At 38.7% G+C, this 23,303-nt stretch overlaps 1 protein-coding gene and 1 long non-coding RNA gene across 7 annotated transcripts in view; one reads left to right on the plus strand and one right to left on the minus strand.

Annotated features, from left to right (window-relative positions):
* LOC147180275 (uncharacterized) overlaps positions 1-1,313 on the plus strand; it is a 34,882-nt gene extending 33,569 nt beyond the window's left edge. The window contains exon 4 of one of the 2 annotated variants that reach the window (XR_015097152.1): positions 424-1,313. This is a non-coding gene — a long non-coding RNA (uncharacterized LOC147180275). The remainder of the gene's footprint in view (positions 1-423) is intronic. The other variant, XR_015097155.1, reaches the window with a different exon arrangement.
* Positions 1,314-3,211: 1,898 nt separating this feature from the next.
* LOC147180276 (mitochondrial coenzyme A transporter SLC25A42-like) lies at positions 3,212-21,773 on the minus strand. Of its 5 annotated transcripts, XM_086073224.1 has the most exons (9): positions 15,768-15,866; positions 12,968-13,079; positions 12,285-12,310; positions 12,015-12,181; positions 11,585-11,701; positions 8,588-8,739; positions 8,271-8,486; positions 8,104-8,205; positions 3,214-6,581 (listed from the first exon to the last, which is right to left on the minus strand). In XM_086073224.1, the coding sequence occupies exons 1-8, from the start codon at positions 15,849-15,851 to the stop codon at positions 8,153-8,155; spliced, it is 927 nt and encodes a 308-aa protein (XP_085929350.1). In that variant the 5' UTR covers positions 15,852-15,866; the 3' UTR covers positions 3,214-6,581; positions 8,104-8,152. The 5 variants fall into 5 exon arrangements, 3 of the variants coding, with proteins under 3 accessions (XP_085929332.1, XP_085929341.1, XP_085929350.1); XR_015094574.1 differs by having other exon boundaries at positions 3,212-4,579; positions 5,656-8,486; XM_086073206.1 differs by adding an exon at positions 21,418-21,773 and having other exon boundaries at positions 3,213-8,486; positions 15,768-15,932.
* Between the last annotated feature and the right edge of the window lie 1,530 nt (positions 21,774-23,303).

The raw sequence follows: 23,303 nt of genomic DNA on the forward strand, positions 1-23,303 counted from the left end.
CGGCGGCAGCCTGCAAACACGGTTTTGGACAAAAATGCTGTGTCAGTGCTGTGATGGGACACACACACACGCGCGCGCGCAAGTTTGTTTTACTATCTTTGTGGGGCCATCACATCGACATAATGACATAAGCTATCAAAAAATGAAGGCCTACCCCTATTAGTTACCCTAACCTCAACCATAACCCAATTCAAACCTAAACTCTAAAATCAAGTCTTGGCCCTCATAAAGAGGTCTTAACTTGTGGGGGCCCAGAAAAATGGCCCCACATGGACGGGTGGGCCCCACAACTCTGCCAAATCCCGAAATGTTGACCCCCACTATGTCACAAAAACAAGAACACACGTTTTCATTAGCAATGATGATTTTTGCAGTTTTTTTTTCCATGTCTTACTAATGTCCACTTTTTTTTTTTCTTTGCAGAATGCGAAACCGGAAAAGAACAAGGACTAAAAGTTATGGTTGTGGATCCATTATATTTGTTATCCTGCTATTTAGAATACAGACCGCAAATATGTTTGACTGTCGGTACATTTGGAAATGCACTGCAAATCGTCCAGGTGTGCCTTACACTGGTTTTACCTGCAAATAAAATGTGAAAGTGTCAACATTGTATTTCATTTTTTCTATTGTGACAGACTGCTTTCCTTTCATACACTTTGTATTGAATAATGATTTTCTATTTAAACTTGCTGTGTTTACATCTCGTGTATTGTGATCCATAAACTGACCTTAACCAAGTCAATACAAATAATTCTAACAAATTGTTGTTGGGGTGTTGTTTTTTTCTTCACACAAAAATAAATATTTGTCTATGTCACAAATACTATAAAATCTAGAAAATGCATGTTATTTTAAATGCATCTATAGGCTACATTAATTTTGTATTGTAAATACATATGTGTAGGTACGAGTCAGAAATATGGTAAGATCCAGAAAATCTCAAAAGTAGGTCAAACTCAATGATTGTTTCTGTAAATTCTAGCCTCGTTTTCGTAAAAATAAAACTACCAAATGTATTCCATCAAAAGATCTCGAAATCAACCCCTTGCATTTTAGCAATATAAATAAATAACATATTAAATTGGTAAATGAAATTATTTAATAATCAAAAGGGATATGGCACATTTAATGGAACAAAAGTGACAGTGTAGCAACGTCCTTGCTTTAGGCTACAAGCTAATAATTTGCTCTTTACCATAAACCACAAATAGGCTAATGTTGCTTTTTTAATATTCTTATATATATGTATATATATACACTACTGAGGTTTGTTTAAAACAAAAAAAAGTAACGACAAATGTAAATAATTTTACCCCAAAAAAAGATGGGGGGGGGGGAAATAAATAATGGTGCTAAAATGTGAGATACTCGAGGAAGTGTGTGAGAGAGAAGAGTGAATCTGAATAAATGCAAATTACCCCGCATCCCTCTGGCATCTTGCCAGGTATCTATAGCAACCACATCTTTTGACACACACTCCTCCATCTTGGTCTCCTTCATATCCTAATTAGTCCCAATAGCGCCTTTATGTTTTTGTTTTTTTTAACACTGCGAATCAAAATTTCCCCCCCCCCCCTATGTGTTCACTTAATTGTCATACAAAGTAAAAACTCAGCTTTCAACTCAAAGTGAAAATAAAATGCATTTAATTACATTTCTATTGTTGTTGTTTTTTGTAAAGGGGCCAATAGGCATCTAATCAATAAAGACTTCATTGTTAAAATAAGTCTTATTCCGTGTTTAATTTGGTAACTTTGCATCTTCAGCGTGGCGTTGCTGTGACGCGTCACGGTCAAAGTTCAAGTTCAGGCGTCTCGGCAACAAATCGAGCACATCGATGTAGAACCAAGTGTGCGTGCACTACCACCTAGTGACAATTTTTGGAACTGCATACAATGAACGCATTTCCAAGGTTGGAGGTCCCCCTTGTGGCTACTTTCCGCTGTTACAATGTTAAGAGTCCATCGCAGCAGTGTTTTTTATTTTACGCTTAAATGAGCTCATGATGCTCCTAAAATCGTCAGCGCCCTCAGTTGAACAGATCATGCAATTTAATCCCTGTAATGTAATTTTTTAATAAATATTTTTTCAGTTTCAACAATTAAAGGGAAAAATTACTAATTTCTTAAAATAAAATCAAAAAATTTAAAAACAAAATACCATCATGAAAGGATTTTTTTTTTTTACTTCAGTGATGATTGAACTAAAACGTATTGCATATAGGTTAAATAAAATGTGTACCTAAATAAATGGTTGAAGCCATACCGTTTTAATTCATTAATTGCAGTTTTTGTTTTGTGTTTAAACTCTATTGTCTGCAGCCATGTTGGCATGGCAAATAAGAATCAGTTCTCCTCAATTGCCTTCCCTGGATAAATTAAGGTAAAAGAAATTCAAAATTAAATACGATTGTGCCGTATTAAAAAAAAATATATATACTGTACTGAATTTAAATAACACAATTTGTATTCACTGTAATGTAAATTTGTCGTTATTCTTCACTTACCACTAGAGGGACCCCGTGCTACACACAAGAATCAAACAACGGGAAAAACATTTTGAGGAAGCTACCAATATTTTACGTAATACTTGCAAGGCACAAAAAAGTATTTAAAATAAATATATATATATATATATATATATATATAATTTATTATATTATTAAATAAATACAAATAATAATATTGACGCAGTGATGATCTCTTCAATTCATTCAAATGGATTTTGTGTGAAATCTGGGTCCGTTTAAACACTAAGCAACTATTCTGTTGTGTGAATGCAAACACGCTAATAGTCACTTCCTACCGAGTGGAAGAGGATTTAACTGACCTCATCTAACACCCACCACTCACACAGGTCGCTCAGATACAGCGCACCAGCATATTTCCACACATTACAAACGATAAGCATTGTTAAAGATGATTTGTTTTACACAGTTAAAAGTTTCCTGGTGTCTTACTAAGATGTCTGTGACAATTTTCATTTTGGACAACATTCTAATCTTACATCAAATCAAAAGATGCAAAAAAAAAAAAAAAAAAAGCACTTTTGTCAAAATACCCCTGCAGCTCTGCTTACCTTTGACTTTGGTGTAACGTTTTGCTCCCCCGTGCCTCGACCGTAAAGAAATGGTGCTGGCGATTTACACTATTATTGGTGTCAGTCACACTTGATGGGTTGGTAGGCACTCCAGGAACTCAGCTATTTGCAAACAAACAATATTATGGGGCACCGCAGTGATAAAGGAAACATTCCATCAGTGCTTTGTAAGCAGTCAGCTTTATTCGGCATTTACAAACACATTCACATGTAGTTGAATCGATCTGAAGTGTGGCGTTCCGGTTCGCATACACACAACACACTCTTGATGGCACAAATCACTGAAAATTACAAAGCGTTTTTTTTTGAACAACTGCTGCACTTGAAAGAATATTTATTTACCATGCAATGCAGTGTCCTTGGACGTATGCAAATTGTGTTGAAACAATCACAGTACATCAACAAGTACATGTGAACACTAAAAATAATTCATCACACAAATTGTCAGGATTTTCATTTTGTTTTAGTATTCTATTCAAAAATGTCATTTCAAATGAAGTCAGCATTAAAACAGTTTTTTTTTAAATGATTATTTTTTTTATGATACCACAAATAAATAAAGCTACGTTTCCACTACATTCTTAGTGGCGACGGCAGCCCGGTTTCAGGCCACTATGGGCAAAACGGGTGGATGAGCGACGTGACACGTGACACGTGACGGGCCATGATTGCCCGGCGAGACGTTTGAATTGTCAGACATTTGCAACAACAGTCGAGATGCGGCATGAGCGGCCTGAGGTGGCGAATGCAACAATACCTGACAGTACCGCATGACGGCGTGCCACAACTTGAAAGGGCTCCAACGGTGGGATGGGAAACATTTAGCATCTCACTCTTTCGCCTGACGCCATGTGTTTAACTCACTACAACGCCGCCCCCCGCTCCCGCGCCACAGCTGCTTAGAACACTTGGGAGATACAAGAAACATTCATGAATTAGTTTGTTGACAGAAAAAATAACATGATCAAATATATTTTGAGCGGGCAATTTGCATGTTTCGCGCCTTGAGCTCTGGAGCGGGACCAGAGGGCCACGAACGTACTCCTCCAAAGCTGTCCACGTAAAAAAAGCATAGGTGAGCGACCCCATGAGGAGCGAACGCAGCCTGTCAACGCATACGGCGAGGAAACTTAGCAAGACTTGAAAATACGGAGGGCGAAAACTTAGCTGCCGTGGCCGCTACGAATACAATGAAAACGTCGATGGAGTAGGGAGGGAAGTGACGACAGGGCCATAGAAAATTTCGATGTTCACAGTCTGCAGCATTGAAGTGGCGGGTCTTCAAATCATGCATGTACATCAAAAACTCTCCCAAAATGGTTTGGCAGGAAAATTATTTGACCCACGCAACCAGGAGGTTACAAAATCCAGGTAGAAAAATTGGGACTCAAGAATTACATTCACTCAGGAGTCCTTACAAACCTCAAAACTGCAAACCACCCCCCAGCAGCGGACCATCAAAAACTACAAACTCGACCTTAAAAAAAAAAAAAAAAAAAATGTTAATTGCTCAGTCATAGTAAAATGTTTACTATTCCTCGCCAGGCACTTCAAGATGAGACTGAAAGGCATTTCATGTGTCGTCCTCATTGTTCTAAAGAGCAGGGCTTCTCAAACCGGGGGACCCCCAGGGGTCTGCTCGTCTTTGCTTAGGGGCACACAAAATATTTGAAATAAATGATATCCTATCATTTTTTTTAAACGTGCATCTCTACAGGCGGGGCAAAGCAAAACGATTTTAACATCATATCACAAACTGCTAAATCTGACATCCCTGCATGATGAGCGTCTGGTTTTTTTCCTTATTTACTATAGAACAAAAACATGCAAATTATTACTGATTTATTTTTTTACACCAAAACGAATGCCATATTTTTTTAGATTTTACATTAGTTCTCTCTTTTTTCCTTAGAGAATTATAGCGTCTTTTCAAGAACAAGCGCAATTAACTTGTATGTTTTTAAATGTCCTTATTACTTTCTTACCCTCATTAAAAATCTGACTTAAATGATATGACTTATTATTATACGACGTAGTCTTTAAAAATTCTGCTTTAGCTTTAAATAATTATTCATTTTCATCCTGACAAAATACAACTTTATTCTCACAGCGCTGCAACTAATTTCTTCCCCGCAAAAAAAAATAGTGTTATTGTAACTTTGCAACTTCCTTGTAAAAATTCCGCAACTTTTGAATTTGTATTGGATTGAAGGGTACACGCGTGGTAATCCTCGGAGACAACTTCTTTCTCCCCTGCCAAGTATGCCTGAACCCCAAAGGTTTGAGAAGCCCTGCTATAGACTACCGATAATATATACAAAATTCAAGTTTTGCTCCCAAGTTGATATATTAATCAGATATAACAAAATGTCTCTATTTCTTGTCAGACAATAAATATTGAAGTGGTGTTAGCTGCTATGTTAAGATTGTCTCGCGTTTAAAAGTCACTTTACTGCCCCTCCTATTCACGCTACTCAAACATGATGAAAATCCAACCCCCCCCCACCACCTTTTTTTTTTTTTTGTTATGTACACATATAGACGAAATCTGACCTCTGCATTTGACCCATTACAGCGAACACACACCGTTAAGTGGCACCCACTGGAGCAGCATTATCTGGCCCGAGTTTGCCTTTAAAAAGAAACCTGGCCAACAAACATAGCACACATAAAAAGAAAAAGAAATGTGATCACGTGCCAAAGCGATATTCACAAAAAAATGCCTCTGTGTTTCACGTCCATGAAATGTGTCATTTAGGGAGGGGGGGGCAAATCACCACCTTCTCCTCCAGTGAAGTGTAAAATGTCCAACTGTAGAACAGAAAATCCACGATACGACACAGGGCAATCTTGATGACACTTTTCATACTTGGCATCATTTCATTTTCTTGGCACATACTTAAAACGCACCTCTAAAAAAAAAAAATAATAATAATAAAAAAAAGCATCCTCATCACTAGCCAGCGTCATTGCTACAAAACGGTACTTCCTTTCCATCCACACATTTTCTACCATTATCCCTGCTGACTTTGGGTGAGAGGCTGTTTGCACCCCGGGCTTGGTTACTAGCCAATGGCAGAGTACCGTACATACAAATAACCTTTCACGCACGCACGCACGCACGCACGCACGCACATACACAAAAAAAAAAAAATAAATATATATATATATATATATATATATATATTAAAAAAAAAAAAAAAAAGAGCAATGATGATGACATTTCCGAATGAACAATACTGAGCTCTTAGAAAAAAAAAATAATAATAAAAAAATAAAAAATAATAATAACCTTTCACACAACTATGTAAAATTTGAAGTGTTCAAATAACTTAAGCGGCAGTGCTGGAGAAAACTTCCAGAAGCACGGCGAGAACCAGGAAGGCCTGAGCCGATGAGCCTTTCCGATTCCCCCGACAGGATTAATCAAAGATCCTTGTGCTTGGTAACACTAGCCCGCCATATCGTCCACAGCTATCCTGTAGCACAAAAAACGTTGGTATCATTAGTGGAAAACGTCAAAATGAATCACACTTTAAACAAAAAAGAAGCATTTGCTATTGGGCTAATGCGTACCGCTAAGCCTAATATGCAGATGCATCTCAATAAATTAGCATATTGTACAACTTCATTGCATTGCAGCCGTTCAATTTAAAAGTGAAACGCATTATAGCGTATAGATTTATTAGACTATTGGAAGATACTTTTTAGTAGGCTAATTCTGACCCAAGTTGTACAATTCGAAATTCATGTCGATTGTTTGTGTTCATGTGTTGTTGGCAATTTTGTAAAATAAATAAGAAATATTTCACACTGCGGTAATCTATACAATATATGACAAGGCTCCAGACTGACCCCAAATGGTGGCATTTTGCCCCTATAATTTGAAAAAAGTGCATCCGGTAAACTTGCTGATTTTACTACTCTTGAATCGTTTTTTTTTTTGCTGCTGACAAATTTCTGTTCCAGACTTCAACCAACTTATCAGTAAGTTTAGTGAAAAACAGGAATGAATATTAATTTTGCAGGTCAATTTACAATGTGTGCCCCTAAATCTTCTACTTACAGGCAGAAATTTCCGGGTTAGGGCCACTAGGCTCCTAGTAAAAATAAAAATTATAATAATAATAAGAAGAAGATGAAAGAAAAGTTAGCCCTTTATGACTTTGACTTCTTCAATTGAATGCCTAAAATAAATTACATTGAATTAACATCTCATTTAAATTCAGTGATTCTCACAATCATGTTGTGTGATGAAGGCTACTTCTGGTGGTATGACAACGAATGCCCAAGTACAGTTCAGTTATATTTCACTTATGTCAGATACAAATGTATTTAATCTTCTAGAAACCTTTATTTAGGCACGCATTTGTGCAACACACTTTAACTGAACTAACTATATACAGTGAAATGTGTTTGCGTTTCTTAAATTTTAGCCCAAAATCTGTCCATCCATTTTGTGTACGGTTCTTAACCTCACCGGTTTACAATCAGGAAATGTTGCTTGCTTTGCTAATGGAGAATATGGTTTTATATGATATTGTCTTTTTTGTCTTTTATAAATGAATGGAATAAATGCTTGAAATGAAATGATTAATGGTGGTGCTATTTTTCGAGGGGGTGATATGGTGTAAAAAGTTTGAGAAACTCTCGTTCTAATTCATTGAGATGCTCCTGCATGATGTAGGAAGCAAACAATTTGAACTACTGTAAATGTTTAGGGAACTTTGGATGAGTATTAAGAGTAATACTCCACCCCATCTTTCACATAAAGCCTTATTTTAGGCCTAATCTCATTTATTATCGAACCTACGTGGGCAGTGAACAAATGGCAGCTCGCATTGGAAAGTACTGATAATAAGCACAGAGTACATTTGCACTTTGACGCACATGGCGAGCGCCGTCAAGACGCTGACTCACATCTTGAGGGGGCGCACGTGTTCGGACACATTATCCACTTCCTGCGAGTGTTACGTGGCACAAAATTGGTTTCTCACTTACTCGTCCCTACTTCCCAGTGGAAGCACGACATCCCAGACGTTTGTCGCTTTCAAGCCATTACCGGGACCCGTAGCCCATCTCGTACAACTTCCTCAGGAGGATCTGAGTGAGGTCAAAGGTCGTGAAGCTGATCCCCACCGCAATGGGCCCTTTGACCCAGTTCATACTCAAGCCTTTGTAGAGCCCCCGGACGACGCCCTCCTCGGACACGATCTCCCTCATGGTGCCCAGGATGGTGCCGTACGTGTGACCCGTGACCCCTGCGGTCTGCATGCGCCGCCGCACCACGTCCAGCGGGTACGACGCCGATTGGCTGATGAGGCCCGCGCAGGCCCCGAAGGCCAGCCGCTCATACGAGTAGGGCTGTGGACGGCCGCTTCTCTCTGCATCACACAGTTGTGGGGCGGAAACAATGTTCACGCCTAAAAACACCCAAGACCGCGGCGAGCGTGCGAAGGACGTTCTCGTCGCACTTATACTGTACCTGCGTGAAGCTTTTTCAGCGTCTCGTAGGTAAAGAAGCTGAGGCCCGCATAGGGCACCACGCCCAGCATGGTGGGCGTAAAACCTCGATACAGGGTCTTCAGCCCCTCTTCCCGGGAGATCCGCACAAACACATGCAGAATGTTACTGTACCTAACAACACAGGGCATTGGAATCAAATTATGAAACTGCGGCTGCGCGAGAAACAGTAAAAAAACGGTTGGCGAAAAGAGTCCCAATGATTGCAATTGGGCCATTTGCAGATGACGTTACGCGAGATTGTGATCGGATGAGCGAGTGTCTGGAGGTGAAAAGTGAGCGAGCAGGCTTGTGTTTGTGCAAAGTGAGCTGACAACGGATCACAATATATCAATGAGGTCATTGATTTATCAACAACGGACTCTACTATCATCACTTAAGTGTCAACTATAGAGAGACTGATAGACTGATCCGCGCCAATATTTGTCATTTTCAAGCATATGGAAACTGAAATAAAGTCCTACAAAAATAAACTATTGAATATTATTATCCTAACAAGAAAGAAAGATCATTACCATGCACTATTAGAGCAGAACAAAAAATACACACAAGAAATATGGAATATACTAAATCATGTAATTAAAAAAAGCTATAAAAAAAATTATATTATTATAAATTATAAAAAACATTTAAAATAAATATAATTTATATCCAGAATATTTTATAAAAGATAAAAAATATTGTTATTGAAAAAATTTCAAACATAGTTAATGATTTTTGTTTTGTTAATGTCGGCAGTAATTTGGCAAAAAAAAAATCCCTGAGCCAAGAAACAAACATGAAATAGATAAACACATTAAAAACAATTCATCCACGATGTGGCTTAATGCTGTTAATGATACAGAAGTATTAAATGTTGTTAAAACATTAAAAGATAAAAAAAAAAAACACCGACTGCTTCAACATTGATATGACATTAGTAAAAAGTATTATAGAATATGTTGTGCAACCTTTCACGTATGTATGTAATCTTTCGTTTAAAGCTGGTATATTTCCATCAAAAATGAAAATCGCAAACGTTATTCCTATTCATAAAAAATGAAAACGACACATATTCTAATTATAGACCAACGTCGCTGCTGCCACAGTTCTCAAAAATTCTAGAAAAATCATTTTCATATCGACTGGATAATTTGATTGAGAAACATTAGCTTTTAAGTGAAATTCCAGATGTGTTTAGAGAAAAACGGACCACCTCAATGGAACTCGTAGAAGCAATATCTACTAACATAGATCATTAAAAAAATTACTGTTGGGATTTTTATAGATCTAAAAAAAAAAAAAAAAGCATTTGATATCATAGATCATTCTATATTAACGAATAAATTAGAGAGATATGGCATAAGAGGTTTAGTATATAAATGGATGAAAAGTTATTTGGACAATAGATATCAGTACTTGCAGTTAAACAATATACAATCAAAACACTTGAAGATCACTCATGGAGTTCCCCAAGGGTCTGTGCAAGGCCCAAAACTATTTATATTGTACATAACATTCTGGCTACTGTGGAAAATGAATTGAACATATTAAAAAAACTACTTTGACTTAAACAAATGTATTTTTATATGTTTAATAAAACCAATCAATCAATACTGTCATCGACGGATAAGAGATCAATTTAAAATTGGGTTGTTTTGGCGCTGCATCCGAGTCAAAATATTTGGAACCTCCTGCACTCTTTGTTGTTTTTGAACTGAAAACAAACATAATTGAAAGATGAACAATTTATTTAACCCTAGAAATTTTTAGGCTGCTTTCATTTGTTAAAAGTATTCATTTAACTTCCTAAGACATGCCACTTGAGCCTGGGAACTCCCTGCTATTTTTGTTTCTCGTTTGAATTTTAAAACAATGTCTATTGTCAAAGATTCATAACTTGCAAATCTGTTTAATAGGCATATGCGTAAAATCATTTTTTTTTTTAAAGTTAAGAATGCTGTGTTTTTGCATGTATACAGAGTAAGACATTTGGCAGGAGGCCTTAATTTGTAATGAAACAAAATATCTGTGTCTATTTTTATGCAAATGTCATGTATATTAAAATTTCCCCACAAATGTCACCCCCCTCACCCCCCCATTTTAAAATGGGGAAAAAATGAGGCATATATTTGGCAAAGAGTATTTTCTTTCTAACCTCAATCTTCTATTGAGGAGCGATGTCCAGTATTTTAGGAAATACAGTCAAAATGCTGATCGCATATTCATAATCGTATACCAATGTACCACTCAAGTTTAGTTAATTCTGTCTCAAGAAAAAAGTTGTAAAAGACTCGGGATCACATAAAAATGTCCTTATTTTTAAAAGACAAGCACTGTTTTTTTGTTTTTTTTACCACAATAACTCATTCAAACCCCAAAACATATAAATGTGTTTTAATCATTTGTCCTTCACTCCCAAAAACATATTTATAAGTTTATGGGGTTTTTATGCCAGAGCATACAGAAGGCTTTGATGCAGCTTCTGAAGAGGTCGTTTAAAGCAATGGTAGTTATTACAAAAACGGCCAGCAGGTGGCAGCAAAGTATAAGAGATCAGCCAGGGCCATGATGCAACTTTTTTTGACAGTGTTTTTCAACAGGTTTGTGAATAATGATGAAACTTAGCTATATTCTAATGCTAATTGTTGCAAAACGGAAACAGATACAAATATGCTTTTTTTTCCTGATGAAAGAAGAGACTATTTTTTGGGGGGGTAGCTTCCATGTTTTTATAGCAATAGAACAGAACATTCTGTCTGCGAAATCAATCAAAATCCAGTAAAACAGCCAGGAGTGAAGGGGGTTGCTCCAGTGAAAATGGCTGCGAGTGAATGAGTTAACAATATCTGCACTACATGTTTTTTTTTTCGTTTTGAATATTCCTGACAAATAACTGTTGTCATGGTGACATTTCTGCTCAACGAAAATCTTTTCTCAACGCAGTCACCGTGTCGTTAACAGTTGAAAGTGGCCTTACATTTCTTTTGGCGTAACGGCCATCCGAGCTCGCACCATGTCCAGGGGATACGTCAACATGGCTGCAGTGACGCCTGCCAAGGACCCAGCCAGCAACCTCGGGAGCGGCGGGAGGACACTGGATCAAAATGCCAAACGAGAAAATATCAGCCTTCTTAAAACTTCTTCATCTTAACTCTCAGCCTTTTTTTTTTTTTTTTTTTTTTTTTTTTTTAAGAGCTCAGTATTGTTCATTCGGAAATGTCATCATCATTGCTCTTTTTTTTTTTTTTTTTTTTTTTTTTTAATATATATATATATATATATATATATATATATATATATATATATATATATATATATATATATATTTTTTTTTTTTTTGTGCGTGCGTGCGTGCCCATTGTTAATGCAATCAAATGTGTGTTTGCGATGCTGAGGCTCACACTCACTCGTCCCGAAAGCCGTAGTAGTCCCCCAGCAGACTCTTGTACTGCTCGTGAGCGCAGAACTGGATGGCGGCGTACGGGATGACTCGCACCATTGTGGCAGAGTTCCCGCGCCACAGTGAGAAGAAGCCATCCTTGAGGTATGTGCGGTAGATTAACTTGTAGGCCTCCTGAAATACATTCAGCATCTTACTGTTTTGACTCGATGTCAAATTATGAGTAAACAGCTCGAAAGTTCGCTGCGGTGTCAATATTTCATCAACGCAAGCTTACTTTTGCAGAGAATCTTGCTGAAGACACTGGAAAAAAAACGTATTTCAAACTCGGTTATTTGTGAATTCATTGAGACACGAACACTTGATATAAAAAGTCTACACACCCCAGCCCAATTTTTCTTTTTTTTGTGTGTGTGCAAGATAAATAATAATAATAATAATAATAATAATAATAATAATAATAAACTTAGTCCACTATTAATGTGACCTATAACCTGTATTAAAAAATATATGGGTTTTTTTTCAAGAAACGGAGGAAAAAGGAATTGAAATCTTGTGGTTGCACATGTGTGCACACCCTCTTCTAATAAGGATGTGCCTGTGCTCAAATTTATTTGAGATAAATCAGAGGTACTTCAAATGCCGGCATGAGTGTCCTAACCCCCATTTAATATAGTTTTGAATGTGATTGGAACCAAATGACCGCAGTTTTTTTTTTTTTTTTTTACTTCTCCTATCTAAAATATTGGAAAATGTCATAAAAGTCACATTAACTGGGGACCAAATCTCATTCTTTTATATCACGAGAATCTGACATTTGAACAGAGGTGTGTAGACTTTTTCTATCTACTGTAGCTATAAACGTGTGTTATTAATAACTATGTGGGCTTCTCAATCCCCCGTAGTCTAAATATAACAAACAGTTTCCACATTTAGACCTTCCCAGCACATCCAGCTTGCCTTGAAAGATGATTTTAGTCCTGTCCAAAGGCGCGACAGCTGTTTTGGCCACAGCTCCCGCTAAAGCCCCCGAGAAGAGCGAGTTGAGGACAGAGCGGGTCTGCTTCGGGCCCTGTGCGGCAAGCAAAGGGTCACTTTTCAGTTCAATCGAGTGCCTACTGTGTCTGTCAACCATGTTGTGTTTGGATTGCTGTAGATTATTAAATACGAGTTGGCCTAAGAATGACGGATGCCATGATGAAGGGCCAGCTCACAAAATTTGATGCGTTGGCCTTGGATGAGCAGCGGCAAAGAAAAGACAACATTTCGATACCCGACCGCCAATAGCAAATCAATGCAAGTAACTGACGTTGCCCAAAATGTTTAGAATTTAGGACATTTTTATTATTAATACAGGGATGTGATTTGACCAAAGTGAAATTATCTGAAATTTTAGCCGGGGGGGTCCGGGGGCCGCGGGCACTCAGCTCCGTCCAGAGCTCATGGGTTTTCCGTGTTTTTAAGTACTTTCAATGCACTCGGATGACAAAGAAATAGACAAAACGACAGCATGAATTTTCAATGTATATTGAACTATCCCATATAAAATTGCAGTTTTAGTCAACTCAAAATCAGTCACATTCAAAAACATTGGACTGCCTTTGCTTTTAAAAACTATCACTGAGAATATCATCATATATATTTACCATGCAATAAATCATTTAATCAATCATTCTTAATTTAATACATAATGCATAACAAAAATATAAAATACCTCATGCAGCAAGCTCTGGTAAAAACACAATCATGCATTCGTCGAATGCATGATTGACTAAGATCATCTCTGTAAGTGCATACATCAAGACAGTCAACATATTGAAACCCGAAAAGTGCAAACGTGCAGCATTCATTTGAGTTTGTGTCAATGATTAACCATGTTAAATATTTATGGCCATTTTTATTACGTTATAATATTTTCGAAAATTTGATTTCGATTAATTTGAAACGTTTACCACCGACCTCAAAATTCACGACTCTGTCAGCAACTGGTGCAGGTTCACGTCTCTCGATTACCGCTTCCGATTGTGATGTCAATAAGGGATGGAGGCCGTAAAGTTTTGGAGTTTTCGTTCGGGCACCGAAACTTCCAGCGATGGAATAATTTGTTGTTCTTGACTGGAGTTCTTTCAGGTGTTTTTTGCTCTTTGCGTGACTTTCGAGAGCTTTGAAACCTCTCGCACCATCGTCAACGGTATCACGGCACCAAATGCAAAGCGCTTTCCCGGCACCATCGATCTTCCGAATAAAGTCACTGAACAAATTCGTCACAGTCTTCTTTCCAACATTTGTAGATATATCCTTCTCCAACCGGTCCCATCGAAACTTGTTTTTTACGATCTTGTCAATTTCCTTATTCGATCACGGACATCTTTCTTTAAACACCCGGCAAAAAACGTCTGAGAAATGAACAATGGCATACGCCTACGCCTTTATGACAAGCGCGTTTATTGGTCAACACGGAGACTTCAGCCAATCGCAAGATCCGTTTCATTTCAGTTACGGAAACACTAAAATGGAATGCTGTAGAGACGAAATCGGATTTTTTACCACTTTAAAAATTGTAACATTTTATTTTTGGAGATAAAAAAAGCGGAATTCCGCGAATTAGCGGAAAAATCACATCTCTGTTAATAGTAAACCATAAATATACCACAAACTAGGATCATCAAACGGTTTAAATCATTTCACTATTCTTAAGATAGAGACTGCTTAAATACAACTTGTGGATATAGAAAGTTGTTCTCTTAGCACTTATAAAATGTATGTAACTCAAGTTTTTATTAAATTGTGTTTATTTCTTTCAAAGTGCGTGTCCTGTCTCTTGCCTATTTAAAGGGTTTACATTTTTCACGGGACAAACATCATTGAAAGATGAACAATTTATTTAACCCTAGAAAATTTTAGGCTGCTTTCATTTGTTAAAAGTATTCATTTAACTTCCTAAGACATGCCACTTGAGCCTGGGAACTCCCTGCTATTTTTTTTCTCGTTTGAATTTTAAAAACGATGTCTATTGTCAAAGATTCCTAACTTGCAAATCTGTTTAATAGGCATATGCGTAAAATATTTTTTTTATTATTAAAATGCTGTGTTTTTGCATGTATACAGAGTAAGACATTTAACAGGAGGCCTTAATTTGTGATGAAACAAAATATCTGTGTCTATTTTTATGCAAATGTCATGTATATTAAAATTTCCCCACAAATGTCACCCCCCTCACCCCCCCCCCCCCATTTTAAAATGGGGAAAAAATGAGGCATATATTTGGCAAAGAGTATTTTCTTTCTAACCTCAATCTTCTATTGAGGAGCTCTGTCCAGTATTTTAGGAAATACAGTCAAAATGCTGATAGCATATTCATAATCGTATACCAATGTACCACTCAAATTTAGTTAATTCTGTCTCAAGAAAAAAGTTGTAAAAGACTGTTCAAAAGATTCGGGATCACATAAAAATGTCCTTATTTTTAAAAGACAGGCACTGTTTTTTTGTTTTTTTTTACCACAATAACTCATTCAAACCCCAAAACATATAAATGTTTTTTTAATCATTTGTCCTTCACTCCCAAAAACATATTTATAAGTTTATGGGTTTTTTTATGCCAGAGCATACAGAAGGCTTTGATGCAGCAATCAAACGCAATCATTTCTTTTCAAACATAACGTGACTAAATGCAGCACAGACCGAGCTCTTCGGGCCGCCCCACATGACCTCAAAGACAAACTTAGCCTGTAATTATTGCGCTCATTGATTCACTCACTTCTGACTGCGTGGAGGAGGAGGCCCGCGGCAGCACTTCTCCGTGGGCGAGCGCTGCATGTCGATCCTGGACTCCACTCCCCATGCCCGAGGACTGTCACTCGACGCCACTGCCTCGGAGCGCAGTCATGAATCACGCCACTGGGGGGTGCAATAGCGTCGGGACCTGAAGAATAGGGGTCAGAAGGAACACAGATTAAGTCCAGTGAAATGGTGAAAAACAATTAAATAAGGTTCGAGCAACATACGGTATGTTATTATATTATTCCTCCTATGATAGAAATGCTTTTTGTAGAGGATCAACTTGCCCAAAAACTCACCATCTTGCATCCTGGTGAAAATGTATGTGCTACTCTGGGACCCCAATTGTTAAAAAGTCACAACTCATTTGTCACTTTATATAAATTAAGAACGACAAACTATGTTTTTTTTTTTTTTTTTTTTTTAAACATCCTTTATAAACATGTCAAAAGCATATTAAAGCACATAGCTAGCTAGCTATGATGACTGCTAGCCAAAGGCTGAGCAAGTCTCAGTACTGTTCTGAAAAAGAAAAAAAATTATCTGAATCGAGAATCACTCCTCACCACAACGCCCCAAAAGTCACGTGGGGGGGAAAAAAATACACAAAGTGAGTGGATATGTCTATCATGACAGGACACCCCCAAAAGGTCTCAGGTCGAAATTGAACAAGGAGTCTGCCATTTTTGTTTCAGGCAGCCATCTTGGGTGACTTCTGCGGAAGCATATGCCACGAGAAATGATCCAATTTTCACTTAATTGGGCCATTTTCTTCTTCTTCTTCTACAAATCATGTATCGGGCAGTTTATGCCAGAAACAGAGTGACAGGCAGAACAATGAAATGCTCTTTCGCGAGATGGCAGAAGGATACAATAACGTTCATACAACAGAATAACAGCTTTGAATTCGTCGAAGCAAGCCTGCATTTCGCTCACGTCCAGCTGAGAGTTGCTTGAGACAGGATGATTATTTCAATATCTTTTTGTGACATATTTGTTTGATAGTGCTAGGGAATAAATCTAATTAATTCAATTAATTTGTTATTTTACTAATCAAATCATTGAAAACGAGCTAAATCGTAAAATCGAGGTGCATATAAATAAATACACTCTTGCCTTCTTCTGGATTATGAAATAAAAGCTGTTGTTCTTAAATTCTCTTAAATCCAAATGTTGTGAGTTGTAATTTTGGCAAAATACTAAACGGGTGGTTTACAAGATATATTTGCAATTGTTACAAACTACTTCATTGTGGCATTTAAGCACAAGCTTGGAACGTTAAGTTGACCGTAAAACTGGTTTAAAATCAGTATACATTATTGTTGTCTGAACATTTTGCACGGGATTTATTTTTGAATAAATGAAATCTTTAAAATAGATGTTCGGTTTATTATTTTGATTAAAATCATCATTTGTCCGACGACCAGAATGACTGAAAAAATAAATAAATAAATAAAGATGTCGCCGAGCCCTACAACAAATTCAGTTTGAAATCTGAAGTCATGGAAAACTGTGGCATGCAAATATTTAAGTATACAGTACATTTATCCTTTTGGTTTATGTTAAGAAAGTATTTGGTGAAAAAAAAGTCAACCCCCCCCCAAATTTTCTTGACAATAATGTGTTCTATGCAGCCCCACTTGTCTAAATACGGTATTCTGGTTAATAGTGTGCAGTAGTGACATTCCTCTGATATCAAATGTGTGGCTGAACACAGATTGGGAAATGCTGTCCTCGACAGATCAATTGCACGGCGTCGCAGTTTGACCTTCATTTCGAGGATCTGCCTGAAAAAAAAAAGAGGGTGCGAGGGAACTGTACATCGCGGTTCACCGCTTTCATTTTGATGGTCCTAGGTTCTACAGAATCGGGTTAGCTTGTTAACCGGGCCTCATTTTTTGCAAAATTGCCACTTTGGACAGCACATACTGCCCAACTATTACGGTGGGGGAATCATTCACTTGTGCACCCTTGTTACATTTAGCCACCTTGCAATAAGAGCCTGGGCAAAGTGACGTCTCAAAATATCTGCTCAAGAAGAGCAACGCCGTTGCCTTGTAGGTGAAAGGTGTCCGCTGCCAAGAGAACAACAAACATGTCGCTTCCTTGCTTGCATCGCATTGCATTACATTAGACTATTAACACAAATGTATGTCCACGCTTACCAGTAATGAGCATACCTGAGGTGACTGGAGCAGCCGGGTTCCCTTCATTTTTTTTTTTTTTTTTTAAGAGCTCAGTATTGTTCATTCGGAAATGTCATCATCATTGCTCTTTTTTTTTATTTTTATATTTTATTTTATTTTTTATTTTTTTTTATATATATATATATTTTTTTTTTTTTTTTGTGTGTGTGGGTGAGTATGTGTATGTGCGTGCGTGCGTGCGTGCGTGCGTGCGTGTATTTGTTAGCTCACCAGAAAACCTATTAGAAAAAAATCTCATACCGTTCACCTAAACCGAACACCAGGAGACCCGAGGGGACCGAAGAAAACCAAGGAAGGTGAAATCCAGCACCGACCAGACACCCCCCACCAGAACTCCTCCCCAGCCCAAGAAACATCCAGACCCCAACAAATCCAAAAAACATAAAATCAGGGAGGCCTCAAGAGACCGAAGGAGAGACCGAGAAAAGGAAGGAAGGACAGACGAAGCCGCGTGAGATCCGCAGACATCAGACCTCCACCGATTCAATAACCTGAGGAGGAAACAGATTGTGTCTGAGTTTCGGTAGATGCTGGTGTGGTGGATCTGGCATGCATGAAAATCTCCACCAAAGAGGGGAGTCGTCGACCCCCGCCAGGACAGAGCAAGCGCAACACCTCAGGGCCCCCCAGGCCGCGGCAGCGCCAAAGGACGACCCCCGGGCCCCGCCAGGGCCACCGGCCGGAGAGCAAACCCAGGAGCAGGAGCGCCCCCCGCCCCAACACGGCCCGCGCCCCCGAACCAACGCAGCAGGACGGGGCACTGCAGGCCCACCAGGCACCCCACCGGCCCCCAACAGGACAGGGGACCGCAGCACTGCTCTATACTGCGGCCCCCAACCGATGGCACCCCCCCCCCCCACCGGGTTCCCTTCAAAGCGCAAAGACGTCTGCCTTTGTGTTTGCCGTGAGCTAATCATTCTTTTTTTTTTTTCTTCTTTTTTTTCTTTATAGAGCTCAGTATTGTTCATTCGGAAATGTCATCATCATTGCTCTTTTTTTTTTTTTTTTTTTTTTTAAATATATATATATATATATATATATATATATACACATATATACATACATATATACATATATACATACATACATTTTTTTTTTTTTTTTTGTGTGTGTGGGTGAGTATGTGTGTGTGCGTGCGTGCGTGCGTGTGTTTGTTAGCTCACCAGAAAACCTATTAGAAAAAAAAAATCTCATACCGTTCACCTAAATCGAACACCAGGAGACCCGAGGGGACCGAAGAAAACCAAGGAAGGTGAAATCCAGCACCGACCAGACACCCCCCACCAGAACTCCTCCCCAGCCCAAGAAACATCCAGACCCCAACAAATCCAAAAAACATAAAATCAGGGAGGCCTCAAGAGACCAACAGGGGACCGCAGCACTGCTCTATACTGCGGCCCCCAACCGATGGCACCCCCACAAGCGCCACCCCCCCCCCCCACCGGGTTCCCTTCAAAGCGCAAAGACGTCTGCCTTTGTGTTTGCCGTGAGCTAATCATTCTTAGCAGGCGATCACTTATTCGTATAAAATATTTAGCCTCTCAACTTCCCCGTGACAAGTTAACACAGGTTTCACAGCCAATTATCAAACTAGAGAATGACGGTTAGACGTGCAACGCTCTCCAATTGGCAGCCCGGATGTCACCGTGTGTGTAATAAAGTTGGCAGGCACATTCTTACACAAAACCAGTTCAGTGTTTGTATCAGTTCTTCAATTAATATACAAAAAAAAGTGATGAAATAATCGCACAACTTTATCTGAACAAAGCGGAGATCAACCAAAACCCGAGAACGCAACTTCTTTAACTTCCACTGAACTTGGAAGAGTTTTCCGTATTGCGTTGAAAACAATTCATGCACAAAACCCCACTCTATTATAATACAGTTCAATGTTTGATTTGGTTGAAAACGCATCAAAGCCGCCACGTCGTGTTGAATCAACAGAAGAAGATAATGGAGAGCCAACAAGGGGGGCTCCTGTGGAACCGTGGGCCACGAATACTGGCCTCATTACAACAGAGCTTCAAGCCAGATCCTAAAATGGCCCCAAAGTGCCCTTTTCAACCTCACTCACCGTCCTCAACTCTTTTCCCACACAACATTTCGTTTGCAATTCATATCACTGTTCAGCAAATTGCATGTTTTTGAAAGATAGTGATGACTGTTCGAGTCACTCAAGATTTAGGACTCTATATTATAACTATTATCATTGTATGTAATATTTAAGCGTGCTTGTATTTTTTTTCTCCACACTTGTCTAGTAGTATACTTTAAATACGATAACAATGGGTGGTGTTAAGCGCAGCGGTAGAGCACCTGCACCATCAACTGAGTTTAATCCTCAACGCGGGGCAGCCCTGGTTCGATTCCTGGACCGAGCGGCTAATTCTTGCAGATCATGTCCTGTCTGAACTTCAGCTTTCCTATCATCAAAAGGCAAAAGCTCCCCCACCCCTTTTTTTTTTTAAAGGGATTACTATGCAGAAAAAAAATTAATTACAATGCAAATACAGACATAACAAAATAGCAATTGAGTGACTATATTTTGTAACTGAGCAAGATTGTATGACTTGGCTTGTGATTTGATTAACCCAGACGTCGCCAATTGCTTTGAAATTGAGAGGAACTTTCTGGTACGAGCAGGGGCTTGACTTTAATTGCTGGATTTTGCTACAATAACTTGGGACTTGTTGAACCTTGTAAAACGAGAAATAACCTTCACCTACTTAAGGGATGCTATGTTCATCAGCTGCTCAAAGTAGCTTGTTAACTTTGCATTTAAAAAGTGTGTCAGAAAAGTTCCAAGAGTGGTGTCGCAAAATAGATATTTCAAACCCAAATTACAATCTACGAGTTCTCCCCTTCAATGTGGGCCAGACAATGCACTGATAAGATGCAAGAGTTTGGGAAAGATAATGTTCCAGTTTACAAGGCCCTGGGCATCAAACAGTTCCTGGCAGAAAAAAACCTGGCAAGGCTGAGTGTAGGGTTTTATTTAAAAAAATGTTTTAATCCTTCCATAACTCAAGGCTGCAGAAGGTCCCGGAAGAATGAACATAAAGGGCATAAAAGTTTGGCAGAAAAGACTGTCAAAGTGTTTCGACCACTGTGGATGACTTAGATGAAGGAAACTTTGTCATTTGGATTTGAAAAATGTCTTTTTTGACACCAGTCCTCGAACTTTTCTGACACATTAATGAGAAACAAAGCTTGATATAGTTAAATGGGTGTTGCATTCATCAGCTGCTCATAAAAGCTCGTTAACTTTGCACTTATGTCTGATCCTGTTCTTCAGATTATGCACATTGACGTGACTCAATTTTGAAACCCACCATGCTTTTTCGGACGTTAAAGCATCACCTTGTGTCGTCACCTGCTTTAAGATAACACAATAATAACATGACACACAAGCAAGTTGCTTACCTGTTTTGACACCGGCACAATTTCCAATGCTTTGGAAAAATTTCCCCCGGTTGTAATTGTCAAGCCGAAAATAGTATTCCACGAAGTCAACCTTTCGGTATGAAAGTTAGCCAAACATTGGGATTCGATAACGCTAGCTAGCCGTTAGCTCGCTGCTACACAACTGCTTACGTTCATTTTTGAGTGCAGCAAATACGTCGCGGTAGACGTAAGCGAACTTTGTAGCGTAATATGCACTCTGACTTGTAAGTAATTCTATCATTCGCCCGCACACCGGTGACTTTGAGCGGCTGACATCGTCCACGCTGCTGCTGTTGTCGCTCCTCCTGTCACAAGCCCGAACAGCTTCAGCCTGCCCCCCCCCCCCCCCCCGCCGTCGTTCGTGAGGTTGACGAGAACGAGGGAAGGTGCATTATGGGAAATGTAGTCGTGCCAGGATAGGTCGGATTGAGGGGCGTCAAGAGAAGGTCAGAGCAGAATTTCGGACTTGTTTGACCTTGAATCTCACACCCAAGTGTTAGAATAGGTAAATCCATATTTCCTAATCCCTTTATAGTAAAAAAAATATGTCTTCTAAATTTGACACACCACATAGAAGATCTTTAAGAGCACTGGCAAAAAATTAAATCACCAAGTACACATAGTGTATTGTTGGATTATTAACATTGTTTTTCAGTATCAATTTATATTTTAACCGTTTTGGATATTAGTTATAAAGATATAAATATAAGACAACAGTTAATTCATATGTTAAACCAATCTATAGTCCTTTGTTCTCTTGCCTGGGAAAGAGAAGGGTAACAGGTTTCTTTTCTAAGGGGAGTATAGTTAGTACCAGTCTCAGTCGGTCGAAGAGAGTCCAAGGACAGGCTGATGTATTATTGTTCAAGTCTAATCTGATTTGTACTCATGGGAATCTGCCCATGGGAGGAGAGAGGAAACTTTTCGTATTCACTCACTTTTCAATAAATAACTGTGTGCGAGGGGAGGAGGGACACACAATCTGAACGGAACACGGCTTGAGTGTCTTCATTTTGTGTGATCAGAAGCTTCTGAATAATTATACCTTTGCAAAGGGACTTCTTCACCAGAATCTCACCATTCAGTTAATTGAACACAAAAAAGAGTACAATAATAATATTGTCTACTTTAACAGTATCTACAATGTTAAAATGACTCGCAAAGACTTGTGTAAGACTTGCAAATCGACTTGAGACTTGTCAGTCTTGACATGGGACTTGTGACTTTCGACTCGGGACTTGAGGGCAAAGACTTTGACACTTACTTGCGACTTGCAAAACAATGACTTCCTCCCACCTCTGGTTCCGACTGGACTCTCTGAAAAGAGCATCAGACGGTTGCACCTTGGGTGCTGACCAAAACAAAAGGGATCAGACCATATCACTCCAGGCCAAAAGGCTTTACACTGGCTCCCATATCAGCTGTAGAATAGATTTCAAAATGTAAAAAAATAAAAATCACTGAAATGGTTTGGGTCCTGAATTCTGATTGAATGTAAATCCATTAAGGCTCTGCAGAATTGAGTCAATTAGTGGAAAAGCAGAGTTCAACGTCAACATGGTGATGCTGCATTTAGCTGTTCTGCTGCACACAAATGGACGCCAAAAAAAGTGAAGTAAACCCAGAATGTAAATGCTTTTAAATCCAGGTTTAAAACTAAACTTTACCCCCCCCCCTATACCTTAGGTTATGATCTCCCCCCCCAAAAAAAATCAAACCTGTTTTTTCTTTTAATCATTTTATAAAACTAGTCATTTCCTTACTCTTAAATGTTTTCATAACTTTTTTGCTACTGTGCTTTAACGTTGTCAATATGTGTGCTTTTAGTCATTTTTGTAAGCTACTTTTGTTTTCTCTGCTTCAAA

Source organism: Leptonotus elevatus, chromosome 1 (assembly GCF_054856555.1).
Source record: "Leptonotus elevatus isolate MCC_2025b chromosome 1, RoL_Lele_1.0, whole genome shotgun sequence".
Taxonomy (NCBI): domain Eukaryota; kingdom Metazoa; phylum Chordata; class Actinopteri; order Syngnathiformes; family Syngnathidae; genus Leptonotus; species Leptonotus elevatus.